The sequence below is a fragment of the Rhinolophus sinicus genome, linkage group LG03 (genome assembly GCF_036562045.2).
Source record: "Rhinolophus sinicus isolate RSC01 linkage group LG03, ASM3656204v1, whole genome shotgun sequence".
Classification (NCBI taxonomy): domain Eukaryota; kingdom Metazoa; phylum Chordata; class Mammalia; order Chiroptera; family Rhinolophidae; genus Rhinolophus; species Rhinolophus sinicus.
Genome location: NC_133753.1, coordinates 172,611,140 through 172,627,338, shown reverse-complemented (window position 1 = coordinate 172,627,338; position 16,199 = coordinate 172,611,140). Strand labels below are relative to the sequence as shown.

The 16,199-nt window shown below is 40.1% G+C and overlaps 1 protein-coding gene and 1 non-coding gene across 2 annotated transcripts; both read right to left on the bottom strand.

The window, feature by feature from the left end:
* Window positions 1–13,558: 13,558 nt before the first annotated feature.
* Window positions 13,559–16,129, bottom strand: RPL37 (ribosomal protein L37). Its single transcript, XM_019737328.2, has 4 exons — window positions 16,009–16,129; window positions 15,232–15,367; window positions 14,909–14,993; window positions 13,559–13,674 (listed from the first exon to the last, which is right to left on the bottom strand). The coding sequence occupies exons 1-4, from the start codon at window positions 16,009–16,011 to the stop codon at window positions 13,605–13,607; spliced, it is 294 nt and encodes a 97-aa protein (XP_019592887.1). The 5' UTR covers window positions 16,012–16,129; the 3' UTR covers window positions 13,559–13,604.
* Window positions 13,756–13,835, bottom strand: LOC141570926 (small nucleolar RNA SNORD72). The gene has a single exon (XR_012495368.1). It is a non-coding gene; the product is annotated as a small nucleolar RNA SNORD72 (small nucleolar RNA).
* Window positions 16,130–16,199: the final 70 nt, after the last annotated feature.

Genomic DNA, 16,199 nt, shown 5'->3' with positions numbered 1-16,199 from the left:
AAGCAGAAAGAGCTCTCTGGATTCTCTTAGAGGAAAAAACTTTTTAAGTGTTCCCCCCAGAAATAGCATCTTAAATTAACTTTAAATTTGCATCATGTCTAGAATTTAGCCCAGCAAGTTTCTGTTATTTCTTTTAACCTAAAAGGGAAAAAAAAAAAAGGTTATCTCAGCTCTATATGGTGCCAATTAACCAGGGAGCAAACTGAAGTTGAATTTTGAAAACCCACTGCCAATATCTTTATGAAACTTTGAAGACCCAATGAAGAAAGTAATATAGACTATTTTTTAGCAGAAACAGTTTGATTCTGCTTTTGTGTTATTTTAGATTATAATTCTATTTAATAAATATTCATTAAATGCCACTATTTACTCAAAAGCATTGTTGGGGGAAATAAAACCTAAAATCATAGATCAAAGAATTGAATAGGAACTTAGAAGTCATCTTATCCAATCTCCCATAGTCTGTTTAAGCAACTTTTATTGCTGTTTTTTTTTCTTATGTTGTGTTCAAAACTGAATCCAGTTAACAGTTTCTAACAAAGTAATGAGCTGCCTTGAATCCTTTGCTTTATCTCTTTCCTTCATTCTTTTTTAAAAATTGTTGTCACATTTTCTTCCACTCTCTCTTCCTTTAATTCTCCAATTGATCCATTTCCCTAGACCTTCATTTCTTCTTTTCTTCCAGCATCTGTTAACCGCCAGACACTGTGGACAGATAGAAAATGAAAAGTCATGTTCCTTACCCTGGAGGAGCTCATAATCTGGGATGGCAGTTCCCCCTCCCTTCCCCAAGGATAGATAATATTCACATGTTCAGCATTTTCCAGGGTAAAAACAAAGATAAGGTAGACTGGCTTACACCCAGTTTCAGGACCCATCAGTTGTAGCTCTGCCCCTATCGAAGCAAAGTATATTGGAATGTAAGTGGGCAGGAGTGACATTATAAAGTAGCCTTGAATCTACTCGAGTTTAAGAGGAGGGGAAAAAATAGTTTTCATCCTTCAGCACTTCCACTTTTATTAGCACAAAGAAGTTGCAGTACATCACACTGCTGATGAAGACTGCCAGGATGACCCAACACTGATGGAGAACCTCTGGTCTCCGAGGAGCATTAGTTACTTGTCAGCTGCTTGCTCTGTAGCCCTTCAGAGAGTCTAAGGGAGCTGTGAGTCCTCGCAGTCTTCTTAAGACCGTCACAGTGTTAGTAGACCCTGCACTGTCAGGTAGATATTACACTTCCTCAATGCCTGTCTCTAAACATGGTGTCCAGCACTAAAAATTCTGAGAACTACACTGCTATTAATGCAGCCTAATATTTCCTTAGCTTAGTTGTCATTACATTGTAACTAATATTTGTTGAACAACAACCAGGTAGGTAATAGGCAGTTTGCTGGACTCTGAGGACTAAAACAGCAAAGGTACACAGTATCTGCTTCCAACAAGGCAAAGCAATATCATAGGTGCTATAATAAAAATATATATATGGTCCTAAAAGGGCATTATAAGAAGAGGGCATAACCTTTATCTGTGGAGGTACACACAAGTTTGAACTTGAATCCGTTTAAGGGAGAATTTAGACATGGTGCTTTGTACTCAAGCAAAAGTGTGGTATGGGGTATTGGGGAACTTGGAGGAGGCATCCCAAGTAAGGGGACCAACATATGCAAAATCACAGGGAAGGAAGCCTTAGGCTTTGTAGAGAAGAGCAAGTGGTTCCAGGGGATGAAATCTGGATGTACAAAGCAACTCCTTAGAAGAAAGGAGAGGTAAACAACTAAATCCTGAATGGCCTCATATGCGCTTCTCAATTTGGACATTATCTTACAGAGAGTGATGAGCCATGGGAGAATGTGAAGTCAATGCATTTTAGAAATACATTCTTTACCAAAGAAATTGATGGCTATGGGTGCCTTTAGCAAGGGAAACAGGGTGACTAAGTCCAGCACAAGGGGCAGACTTTTTCTTGTGTATTCTTTTGCAACTTTTTGTTTTCAAACCTTATGAATATATTACAGAGTCAAAACAATTAACTTTAACAAAACATATTTTTTTAAACTCTCACTTTGTAGGGAAGATACACTGGAGAAGAGCAAGACCAAAGTGGTGGTAAAACAGGAGACTTGCAATCATCTAGTGAAGAAATGATGAGGCAAGCACCATGTATGAAAAGGAAAATCTCTAGGCGTATTTAGAAGTGGAATTAGCGAGGTACAGAGATTGATGTGGACAGAGAGAGAAAGGAAGAAATGATAATTACCTCCTAGGTTTCTGAAGAGATTGTTGTGAGGATGGGGAATAGAGGGGTTCAATAGAAATAATGAATCCGTTCATAACGTTAAGGCATCTAAGAAACTTTCAGGTAAGGATATCCAGGAATATACTGCAAAAAAAGGTCAGTCTAGAGATACACATTGGATGTCATCACCAAACAAATGGCAGATGAAGTAGGGCAACGATTGAGGATGAGATCTCCCCAGTTTGTAGAGTTAAGGGATCCAAGGACAGAAAACTTCCTTAGAGAACATGAATAATTAAGAAGATCCGCAAGCAATATAACCCTATGGAAGACACTGAAAGAAAAGTAGTCAATTTATGTTTGAATGTCCCCAGGAAGTTACAGTGATTAAAATTTGTGGATAATTGTTAACGAGGGTAGATGATTCCTAACCGTTGGTTTGAATTTTTTTTAGGTTAAAACGTTTGCAACCCCTTCACGATGACGAATTTTAAGCTTCAACCTTAATGAAATAAGCCCAGAACTGTTTTCTGGAGAAAATCTTAGCATTGTTCACAAAGACTCCTTGGACTATCTCTAGGTGGGTGTGGTTGGTTGGTCCTGATACGGTCCTTGTAATAAGAAAATGTCAACCCTGCAACCCTGCTGTCTCTCAGTTGATTCACTGAGTAACAGGCACATTGATCTTTGTTGCTCTATTTTAAGGGAAATAGATGGAAGGGTTGACTGATACTGTAAATTGTACCCCTAGATCAATTGAGATCATGGGCGGAGGGGAGAGATAATTAGACTGCCCTGTTTCTGGTTGCTGTTAAACGTGCTTTTACTCAAATTGGTAATACAAGGGGTTAATGAACATCGACACCTTGAACAGGCTAATAATTTGGCTCTCCATTCAGACTAGGAACTTGGTCCCCATCAAAACAATATTCTTGAAAAATTTTTTCAACATTTAAGTTGAAAGAGGACTGCTGAAACAGTGTCCCAGGGAACAGACACTGTGGTGACCAGCCCTAACTTCTTGGACAGCAGTAACAGGCCATCTAAGCATGCATTTTGTGGGGTCGGGGGTCTTATCCTACTCCAGGTGATTTATCAAAGTAGTTCTTTTTAGCCACATCCTTCTGAGGAGAGCTCGGATAAATGAAAATTCGAGTTATGCTTTGGCGCCTCAGAGATGTGTGGTCTCCCTTTACATACTGGCCCAGTTTAGCTCCCTCCAATCTGCTGCTGCTGCTCTGTCCTCAGTGCAGGAGTCTACTGAGGGGTGCTGGAAAAGCAGACATGCAAAGCAGCCTTACTTCGGCTCTCCCACATTTACAGGCTACTTCTAACAAAAATGAACCTGCTAAAGGCATGTGTTTTAGTATTCCAACCTCATCGCTGTATTTATTGTATTTTCCCTCCCCTAAGTTCCTTATTTCCTCATTTATTTATTTTGCTGGAATTATTACTCTTTAGGTTTCCCAGATACTTTTTGTTTTTTAAAAGACTTTTTTAGAACAGCTTTAGATTTATAGGAAAAATGTGAAGATAGTACAGAGTTCTCATAGACTCGGTTTCCCATATGATCAACATCTTACATTATGTGGTACATGTCTTACAATTAATGAGCCAATATTGATTCCTTATCTTTAACTGAAGTCCATACTTTATTCCAATTTCTTTAGTTTTTGTCTAATGATATTTTTCTGTTTCAGAATCCCATCTAGGAGCCACATTACGTTTAGTTGTCATTGTCTCCTTAGATTGGCTCTGATATTATTCAGCTACTCCTGGTTTTGATGACCTTGATACTATTAAGGTGCATTGGTCAGGTATTCTGTTGAATGCCCCCCTATTGGAATTTGTCTGGTGTTTTTCTCATGGTTAGACTGGTGTTATGGGATCTGGGGAGGAAGAACACACATTAACAAGGGTTCATACTATCAAACTGATTTGTTACTGTTGATGTTGACCTTGAGTACCTGGCTAAGGTAGGGTTTGTCAGGTTTCCCTACTGTAAAGTTACACTCTTTTTTCTCCTTTCCATACTGTACTCTGAAGGAAGTCACTAAGCACAGCCCACGGTTAAGAATTGGGGAGTTCTGCTCCCACCTTTTGGAATGGGTTATCTGAATAAACTATTTGGAATTCTTCACAGATTTGTCTCGACTTATTTATTTACTCAATCATCTATTTAAAGCAGTATGAACTCACGAATATTTTGCACTGGGTTATAATCCAGTACTCCTTCATTTTATTGCTCAAATTGTTCCAGCTTTGGTCACTGGGTGCTCTTTCAGTTGGCTCATGTACCCCTTTGATATGCCGCCATCAATGTCATTTTTGTTATTTGCTTTTGTTTAGCACCTCATTACTTTCTGGCACTAAAAGACTTTCCAAACTCATCTTGTGGATTTCCTGCCCCAGGCCTACGATCAGCCATTTCCCCAAGGTGTCCTGGTTACTTTCATTGGAGAGTGATTTTAGAAATCAAAATTTGGTGTTTGGAGTGTCGTTGCTTCTAGACCCTCTCAGCTGGCAGAGCAGGGAAATACATATGTATATACTAACCAATAAATATACCCATAGTTCCAAATATTTTTCTATATGTGAAACCACCCCTATCTATGCTAATTTAAATATGACTTCATACTGATCCATGTAACCAACTCTAATCCATTACACATAGATTATTTTAGCCTCTTCCCTTAGCTTATTTGTAAACTCCCACTCCGACAGGAAGAAATCTAGCTTCCATTATCTAACATTCATTTATTTAATTGTTCAATTTGAGTATGTATTTGCGGAAATATCAGACTTCTTAACCTTACCCCTATGGATAACAATTTTACCAACTTGAGTCCAATGCTTGGTGCAGTTCTTCTTGTCTTTTAACTTACAGACCCCACTCATTTCCAAGTGGTAATCTTGTACTCCACCATTTTCTTAGGTAAGCACCTATTCCCTCCACCCTTTTCAGTGAGGTGGTTTCATACATGTATAATTCAAATAGATTATATTGTCACAGTCTGCGTTCCATCCTAGGATCCCCCAACCTCTGTTTTAACTGCCTCCTGTTCACCTTGTTGGTGAGGGAGGAATTCCCTCCCTCGGGTTATGAGGGCAAAACACAACACACAATACACGGGACAGATGATATCAAATGCATCTATTGGTCACACAAACTCACAGCCTAGGGGAAGACGGCAGTACATACCACTCAGGGCCACATGGAGGTTGCTCTCAGGATCAGAATGAACAACCTTGTAGTATCAGAGGGTGGGCTGCCCCCTGGTTCCTGTAAAGAATGTGATTAGCTGTTTGGATAATTCTACAAGCTGCCAGCGAACTGAAACCCACTACTCAGGGGTTAGCAATAACTGTGCCTGTTCCGTTTGATAAGGAGGGTTGTGTAGCTAGAGAAACTTACCTATGGGAGTAGAGTTGGGAGGGGTATTTACAGTTAGGAAATCCTAGGCTCTACCAATTTTTCCAATGTCAAGGTAACACATAATATGGAGTTTTAATATTAGGCCTTACACCACAACTTCCCAAATGATTTTTTTTATTTATTTATTTTTATTGAGGAAAGGGAACAGGATTTTATTGGGCAACAGTGTGTACTTCCAGGACTTTTTTCCAAGTCAAGTTGTTGTCCTTTCAGTCTTAGTTGTGGAGGGTGACATTCAGCTCCAAGTTGTTGTCCTTTCAGTCTTAGTTGAGGAGGGCGCAGCTCAGCTCCAGGTCCAGTTGCCATTGCTAGTTGCAGGGGGCGCAGCCCATCATCCCTCCCTTGCGGGACTTGAGGAGTTGAACCAGCAACCTTGTGGTTGAGAGCCCACTGGCCTGGCCCACGTGGGAATCGAACCGGCAGCCTTCAGAGTTAGGAGCACGGAGCTCCTATGGCCTGAGTAAACCGGGCCGGCCCCCAAATGATTTTTTAAAATTTGCATGCATTAAGTTTCACTCCATGCTATAAAGTTTTGTGGGTTTTGACAACAGTACAATGTCATGTATCTACTAATTTCACCACCCTAAAAAATATGTGCTTCATATATTCAACCCCTCTCTTTTCCCTGGTAATTTTGCCTTTTTCAGAATGTCATATAATTGGAATCATACAGCATGTAGTCTCTACACACTGGTTTCTTTCCCTTAGCAATATCCATTTAAAGTTTATCTATATCTGTTCTATGACCCTTAAATGCTTCTAAATAAGGAAAATCTAAAACATTTTTTAAATTAAGGAAGGTTGGTCTCCATTATAAAATATTTTCCTCAAATATTTTAAAATATTTTATATTTCCTGAAAGAATCTTACAATGGTACAGCTGTGTTACAAGTTATGTTAAACATATCAAGAGGATATACTCTGAAAAACTGAGCCGTTATATAGCTTTAGTGGTTTCCTTCAATTACCAATGAATCACATAAGAAAATATTTTGATTTTTTTCTTTTTCAGTAATATTATTCCTTACATATGTAATCAGTACATATTATTAATTTAATCTATTTCTCCTACATAGAGCACAATATTTAAATTCAAGTATACTATGAAACATATAGAGCTTTTAATTTCAGAAATTAAGTTGGTTTCATATGGAAATTTTGTTTTCTTCGTGTTAGGAATTTGTTCTAACTCTAGTATATTTTATTTTTACTAAAATGGTTATAGATTACTTGACTGAAATTTTAACATGGAGAATCTTGTAGTTGCTTTATTGGATTATATACATTATAATTGACCTATACTAAAAGACTTTTTGTTTTGTCTGGAATTAATACTTTGTCATGTTTTTTTCACTTGCTTAGATTTCTATGTACTTATCACAAATTCAACCCAAACTTTTCCTAAAATCTCTCAAGACATTGAAATACATGAGGTGTGTAATGTGCAGAAGGTGTTAATACATTGTCAGCAGATTTTATTCAGGTTGATCTGACAAAGAGCTCTAAGCTGTGTTAAAACGATCCTTGGTAAACTTCAGAAAGAGGCCTGTGATTTCTCTAGGGTCAAACTCCTACAATATGGGGTGGATTTCCCAGTGCCAGGCCCCTACAGTGTGGGTGGCTTCTCCAGTGCCGGGTTCCTGCCATGTGCACTGGCCAGAGGCACCTGGTGACCAGCTTTTCCCAGAGCCCCTTCAGGCAGCTTCACAGCAGAACGCTGTTGGGCAGGGCATTTTCCCATGAAGGACTTCCCCAGTCATCCCTCTGGTGGCTTTCCAGCAAATTCCAGAAGCAAGACACTTCAACATCCAGTGAGCTATGCTATACCTTTTCTGACATCTGGATCTCAGCTTCAGGGGTGGGAGGCTTTTTCCTTGGGTGCTCTATCTCAATTCTAGGCGTACTGGCTACTCCTGATTTCTGTTCTTCCTACATTCGGGAGAGTTCTCTTTACTTTTTACTAGCCAATCCCTTAATACCCTAATCCCTTGCATTAAACTTTTCCTGTTCAAGTTACTAGGTGGTTTGTCTCCTCAATGAACCTTGACTTATATACCAACTATTTTTATTAGATGTTTATATTTTTATACTCTGCATGTTATTTCTGGTATTTATATAATGAAGTATTTTTTTTTAGTCAAATAACTGGTTTTCTTGTTTTGCAAATACTAAATGCATCTACACGGATTTTAGCATTGGTCTAAACTCAAGACAATGAAAAATACCAGAAGGCAGAATGGGATACTGTCTTTAAATCTATTAGTTGATCTATTCAGATTCTAAGAGTTGTCTCTGATGAATATGAAGGTATTCAAAATTTAACTGTTCAAAAATTTAAAACTATTGAGGATTTTATTCCATAATATATTCTCTCATAGGGCTTTTTTTTGGAGGAAGGGGATCAGGAAAGAGCAGACTTGCACTGATCAAGATGACTGAAAATGGCTTGCTATTACCTTATAAAAAGTTAATTCAATGCTAAAATTATGTATGTGAATGGTATCTTGATCTCTGTATTTTACAGTATATGATTAGCACTGTGGCTCCACATCCAGGCCATAGATGAGTAAGGATTCTATTGAATGAAGACAAATGTGCTACAAAACTCATCTTACATTGTACAATGTCTTTATTAATTAAAAGAATGCATTCCAACAACACTCACTGTTGTCAGATTCTTTACCAGAGAAAGAAAATATATACCTTTAACAGATCGCTCTGTGCCTTAGTTTTCTCCTCTCCAAAGCAGTCTTATTACACCAACTCACATCTCTTGCAACTTTAAAAGCACAGTGCCATACTGAGCTATCTCAAAGGTTTTGTTCCCAGAGGTTTCTCTCCAGAGCCATCCCTAATTGGACAGTACTTCTCTCTGAGGCTTCCTGCTTCCTTTCTCTCTCCTCCCTTGGGAAGCTGCTTCTCCTCTGAGGGTTGCTCCCCTGTGACACAGGGTCCATGCAGAGGTTCAGCTCTGACTTCGCCTTCTCCACTCTGAGGTGACTGAACCAAATACAGCCAACCTTTCTTTCCTCCTGTTTGCTCAACATAGTTGTGTTTCTAAAATAATACTGTTTGCCACCTGGTATACCATTTGCTTCCTCCTCAGTGCCCTCTACCACCTGCCCTAACTTGAAGCTAGACCTTTCTAATACCGTTTTACCAGGCCTTTTTTTAAAAAGACCTTTCCCCTACAGGACTTACTAATTTCTCCATAACACTCAGGAGTTTAAATCATTTGGAACATTTTTGAGAGCAAAGCAAATACTTTTTATATTCGCTAGGTGTTAATTTGCAGACCTATGTAACACCATCAGAATGGGGCTTTTCTTGCCTCAGAACTACCAAAACTTATACTCTCTCCACACACACACACACACACACACGAAATGTATCCAAGAGTCTGGTAATAGCTTTTAGAATCCTCAGCCAGACCAAGGACATAGGAGTCCAAGGAAGAGATCCATGAAGAAATGTTTTTAACCTTTTTTTTTTTCCCTAATTTAAGTGTGTTTTTCCAGGACCCATTAGCTCCAAGTCAAGTAGTTGTTTCAATCTAGTTGTGGAGGGCGCAGCTCACAGTGGCCCATGTGGGGATCAAACCAGCAACTGTGTTAAGAGCACAGCGTTCTAACAAACTGAGCAAACCGGCCTCCCCAAAATTTCTTTTTAAAGGGTTTTAAGTATTCAATCCCACTTTCTTATTAAAGGGGGTTACTACCTTCTAGCTCTTAATCTGGTGAAGGGAACTTCAAAGGAACCACTCAGAGAGCTGTGAAATGTGTTTTCTGTAACTGTTTTTGCTGGGGGGCCAGGAGAGGGCTGCTGTCATTAGATCTCCTTGCACTTAAGCATTTGTTCAGATCAGGGTGTGGGAGTGTTTCCTGTGGACCACTCATGAGAGACAGCGTGGGCTAATTGCACATCCTACCAATAATCATCTGCTGGGTCCAGAGATTGTGAACCCATCCAGCCAAAGGAAAACCTTCCATCCCCTCACCCCTCCTTTCTCCTCCTATCTACTCTTTAGCCCCACTATGGAGTGAAACTGCCTGTAACAAGCCCCAGAGAACATACACAGGGAGAAAGCTGAGGTCAGAGGGGTCACACCCCCTGCTCCACTGCTGATTTCTAGCCCAGAGGAGCCTCAAGCTGGAAAATGCGAGTTTGAGTTTTGACTGTTACATAGGAATAGACATTTTATTTATTGAAACAAAACTTTTTACAACTGATGACTGGAGGGCATTTTTTTTATTATAAGTGATCTAAAAATACTTGGGTGAGAACAAATCTTCATCCTGGGCACTGGAGTATATTCTCACCGTATAAAGGACACAAAGTTTTTTTGTTGTTGTTTTTTTTAATCTCAATCCACATACCATGCCTGTTCTTGTACCATGCCATGAACCACTTCCATACATTAGAACCATTTTTTTCATTAGAATTTTCCTTAAAACATCCGTCTACCTTATAAGAAAGCTTTTGCTACAGATTCCATTCTTGGTTCCTGAAGTTATTGATAATCTCTGATCTGTGCTTCTCTTAGATTATGATTCAAACTACCTTTAGTTTTGAGAAGAAACAAAAAAACAATATAATCCCTATGTACTAATGTGAAAGAGAAAACTCCCTGAAACAAGTAAAATAATTTTGTAGTATATTACTTTGACGTTACTTTTCTTACACGAATATACAATACTACAAAGTTCAGCTAATTACAGTCAAGGTTAAATTTTGCAGTCAACCCAGAACTCAAAAAAGGCTGAATACAATCTCTGCCTGAATGGCTGTTCTTATTTTTGCAAGGATGGCTCATCATTTACCTTTCTTAACCAACTTTCTGAAGAAAGTTCCTCCACTCCCCCCATCACTCATTGTATCTGTCTTTTCAGCACTTAATCACTGTCTGAAATTGCTTACTTGTCCACTATCACACTCCCACCCCCGCCATTCGCAACACATACACACAAGCATATGCACACACTGTTGAAATGTCAGAGCAGGGTCCTTGTCCATCTTGTTTTCCACTTGTCTCCTGGACCTAGAACTGCTTCTGGCACACGGAGCTCACTGAACAGATAGTTGGTTCATGAACAGAGGCACTATTATCAGCAACAGAAATGAAAGGGAACCATAGAATACGTAGGTAACCTTCCCAAAGCACCTTTTGTTTTTGAAACTAAACTCTCCATTCCTCATTGCCCCATCTCCCTTGAGTGGCTAGCAAGACGGCTTTTTTTTTAAACTTTCATTTTTTTAAGTGTGTTTTTCCAGGACCCATCAGCTCCAAGTCAAGTAATTGTTTCAATCTAGTTGTGGAGGGCGCAGCTCACAGTGGCCCATGTTGGGTGGGGATCAAAACGGCACCCTTCTTAAGGGCACCACATTCTAACCAACTGAGCTAACCAGCCACTTCCAAGATGGCTTTATTCTTGATACTCTACTGAAATGAAGTTTATGGAAACATTAACCTAAATTTTGCCAAATCCATAAGTCACTTTATTTTTTAGATCTCCCTTCTCTTTGGCCTCAGCTACGTATGACCAAGTGCCCCCTCAAATAATCCAATGACTCAACCCTGTCCTAGCTCCTGGGCTAATTCTACAACCACTGGAGTCGACTGTCAACTTCAACCACGTCTGTGTTTGATCCCACTGTATCTCTAAATTGGCCTGCTACATAGCAGTTACAGCATCACGTTATTATGCTGAACAATGAATGAACCACTCTCTGGTCTCCTACTGTTTCCCCAAAACTAAGACCTCGCTGGACAATCAGCTCTAATGCATCTTTTGGAGCAAAATTAATGTAAGGCCCGGTGTTATAGTAAAATAAGTAAATTAATTTTTGCTCCAAAAGACGCATTAGAGCTGATTGTCCAGTGAGGTCTTATTTTCTGGGAAACACGGTATGAACACCTCTCCAAATCTTTGAGTCTAAACTTTGGGGTCTGTATATTTTCAAATGGTTTCAACCATTACTGAATTAAGGATGGTTACTGAGGTTCACCAGTGAAGAAACGGAATCCTTTTCTCACCATTTCTACCAGGCCTCACCTTCGCCTCATACCAGTATCGATGTTTAAATTGTCTTCACCATCCTAACCCTAAAGTCAATTCCCTTTCACAACTCTGTTCATTACCTCCAAATGTGGATTTCCAGCCGACTTTCCATTTGAACTGCCACCAGGCTTACTCAGACACATCCTTCCGGTATCCCACAGGCATCTCTCGCAACAAAACCCAACTTTATTACCCACACCCCATTGCCTCCATTCTGTATTCCCTCAGTGAAAGCACTACCTCCTTGCACTAGTCAGAAACCTGTTGTCCAAGATTCCCGTCTTCCGGGTATTTTTGAGGACTGCTGCACTGGACACAATGCTGAATTTTTCTGTGATCCCACGTAACGGTCACACAGCCTGTCATACAGAAAGGGGGTTTGGAAGCTATTTCCTTTGATTCAAACTTTACATGTTCTCAGTACAGACCTCCCTGCTAGAGCCAGCCCTTCTGCCACTACCTTAGCCCACATCCTCAGGATTTTCACATGGACTATTTTCAGAACTTGTTGCCTGGTTTTCCAGCTTCAATGTATCCCATCCTCATCACCCTCGACATCAACCTTGCTAACTAATGCCACTGGTGTGCTGGAAATAAATGACTTATTGCTTCAGGCTCAAGTCCAAACTCCTTACTATGGTACTCAAGACTTTCATGATCTGACTACTATTACCCCGCTAGATTCTTCTGCCAACCCCCTTCCAGTTTTCATGACCTGACAAACCACAATATGTGATTAAAAGGCCAACTAAACAAGACACAAGGCTGTGTTCCTGGGTCTCATTTCAGATGCCCACTGGTGACACACATCTGGTCCTGAGTGCCCTCTACCCAAAAAAATTCCTTTGTTGTGCAATAAGGTAACCACGCAGCAGGTCTTGGCCAGGTAGACCGTCAATCTCACTGGAACAAGAGTGACATTGGCTCCAGGCATCTGTCAAATGGGGATCCACTACCCAAACCTCAACTGATCTCAGGACATCCTCAGATGTCAGACAAGACATGCAAACTAAGACTCAAAGACCAACTGAATCCACCTGTTGGCACCTTATTCTGAATGTTAACCTAGCCCCATCTCTTTCCCATTGCTTCCCCCTAGGTATTAAAATTAACTTAAAACTGTAATCAGTGAAGCTTAATTCGGCCTGAGAGCCATCTATGATTTATGGGGATAATTAACATTGCACCAGAGTAATTTTCCACTGAAACCTACTTGGTACTAAGGACCACAGACTGGCAAGAGGTAAGCTCACCTTGTTCTCAATACACACGCCTTTCTTAATGCATCACTGCCCACCTCTCTTTACCCCTTTGTGCCAACTGCTTTTGCTGACCCAGGATTCAGCAATCACAAAAGTCTTCAGGTCAGTGCTCACTTGCCTAAAAGCCCAACATTTATTCCACACTGAGTATATCTATCTTAATGGGCCCCTCCATCACTTAGGAATCAACCATTAGTAACACCGGATTTCAGGAAGATGTTAAGAGCAAGTCAGATTTCAGTTCTCTCAAGCCAAAATATTCATATACTGGCAGGAAGCCCAATGTAGATTTAGACGGCAGGGGCTTATGTATAATTGAATATAAGTTGAGACCTGTGCGACTTCAACTCTTACTATATTCTTTACACCATCTTTCAATGTTATCTGCTTGAAGGAATCCTGGAATTCTGCTTGTTCTCATCCTCTCAAGTATCACAACCCAGTTGAAATGTTAGTGCTCCAAAGCAATCACTTAAGTAAATCTGATACTAAGTTGTCCCATTACCACACCTACAATAATTCATTGATACTATAAGCCTATTAAAATACCTTAGCACACCAGATATATTTTAAAATCAAAACATTTATTGTGCAACTAATCGTTGAAATCCTTAAGAGGAACTGGATGCTGCAACAGCTGCCCTCTTGGGTTTAGGTGTTGTTCCTTCACGGAATCCATGCCTGTACCATGTTAAAAACAACAACCATTACTTTAGTAACAACATATATACATTTTAATTTTTGCTGAAACAGATTTTAATGAGCTTATCTCAGTTAAATGCTGAAATCAGTATTGAATTCATATGTTCAGACATTTATTTTTACAACATCACCGATAAGCTGCAACATTTTATTTCCTTTTGTTTCAAGATATGCATTTTAGGGATACAGTTAACTGAAATTGAAAAAAAAAAACAACTCAATTCATCTGGCTAGTATTTCTCCACTGCCTGAGAGATCCAAGGTATTTGTGAAAACGGGTCCCTATGCTGAGGCAGAAATCCTTACTTTCCTTTAACCAAGGGAAAACAAGGAGCATGTTTAATGGCAGGCATTTTCTAAACTGCTTGACTATGCTTTATACTTTAACTCATTTAACATTCACACCTGCGAGGAAAATATACTATTATCCCCCTTTGAAAGACTTGTGAATTGAGGCACAGAAAGTTTAAAGTCTGGCTTCAGTTTATGCTCTTTACTCCCACATTAGAGTAGCAGACCACTCACTACTAAATCTGTACTACTGAACAATATCTTTAAGTACAAATCAGAAAGATCACTGAGCACACACACACAGGTAAGGGTGTTGTTTACAACGCTCCTGCCTTGTCATCTTTTAAAATTAGAAAATCTGGAATTGAGTGTGTAAAGGCCAGGGACTCTGCTAAATATCCTACACTGCATAGGAAAGCCCCCCACAACAAAGAATTAGCTGTTTAACCCTTTAAAAGCTACCACTAAAATGTAGTTTATATGTCCAGGTTGGGGCTGAAATTTCTGCATTTCTAACAAATTCTAAAGCCTCACTAACAAGAACTTACCATTTTTCTTTCTATACAAACACAATAGCAACCATAAGTTTTCTATAGCACACAAAGCAACAAAATTGAAGGCCTGACTCCAGTCCCCAGTCTTGACAAATTTGGTATGAAAGACAGTTGTATTACTAGTAAATAGCATCCCAGTGAGGGAATCTAGCTCAAACCATGCTCTAGACATTTATAATTCATACTATCGTTTACTGAAATAGTAAAATCTAGATTAATGGATCTGAAGGTTATGGTGGCAAAAGAAAATACCCGCCAACACCTCATCCCCACTTATCAGGATAGTACTCTTATTTACACCAGTTAGTTAATGAGATGATTTTTATCAAGCTCACAAAAGCATTATAACCCAAACATGAAAACTGTACCTGAATCTGCGGTATACAATTTTTAGGTGCCTCATTCGACCAGTCCCAGTGGTATTTCGTCTTTTCGCCTTAGCACTCCAGTTGTCTAGAACACAAAATTCAGGTAAGGGTCTAAATGATTTTTCCTAAACACCGTGTCAGCACTGTAAGTGCTTGCCTTGGGTTTTGAATCAGCTTCCTCAGCATACACATGCACAACTTAGTTAGGCACCAAATAATGTCCAAAGCCATGCCCCACGTAGGCACGATGCAAACCAAAGACGATCTTCAACCTAAAAATCCATTCCAACACCTAACAGTGGCCTGGAAAACATTCAACTTACACTTTCTCTTCCGCTTGGCAGGGTAGCCACACTTGCCACAGGTGGACTTCTGAAGGTGGTAGGCCTTAGAGCCACAGCGGCGGCATAACGTGTGCGTCTTATTGCGACGCTTTCCGAACGATGACGTGCCCTTCGTCTGTAAATTAAAGGGATAAACAATCCTGAAATCCAGCAATTAATATACATTTCAAGTATAGAAATTACAGAAAAACATAAGATTTAAAGGCAGTCATAAGAACTGAAACTGTGAGAAGTTTCTAACTTTTCTTAAATGCTAATCAGAAACTACTACAGGAATTTCATGTTTATCTAAAGCTTTCCGCAAGAATCGTTGTTTTGAAAAATCTACATTTAAAAAAAAGAGGCGTACGGGGAAATATGAAAATAATTTGGTTTTCCTATTTATCCTTAATCCAAAAACCTAAAGGCTCCTGCCAGGCACCACCACCACCAACAAATGCCTTTGCTTACACAGAGCCAAACGCTCCAAAATCAAGCTTCTTCCCTTAATTTTCATCCTAGAATAGCGCTGTGTGGGCTCCCCAAGAGTCAGACCGAAGTAAGAGACCTAGAGCGGCTCCAGTTCCACGACTGCAGGCTCGGCACCCCAGGTAGTTAGAGGCCATTCTTCTGGCTTTTGAGGACCACAGCATGCATCTTTCCTGCCCACCCGCTCCCTTTGTTAGGAATCTTGCCGGCAACCCCAAGGATAGCAATCAGCGCAGCGCAGGAGACGAGGATGGAAGCCGATTAGAAGAGCCATTGCAAACAACTCACCATCGCGCTTCTGCCACTGAGACCAAAAAGGCCGGAAGAGAAAACACTTCCGCTATATCGTGCTCAAAAGATTCCGCCCAGGGAAATACTTCCGGCGGGGCGCGGTGCATCATTCTCAAATGTCCGACGCCTCAGTGTGGGTGGTGTCCACAGTAGGATCCGGAGCCAGGCGGGGCCAATACAGGTTTCAG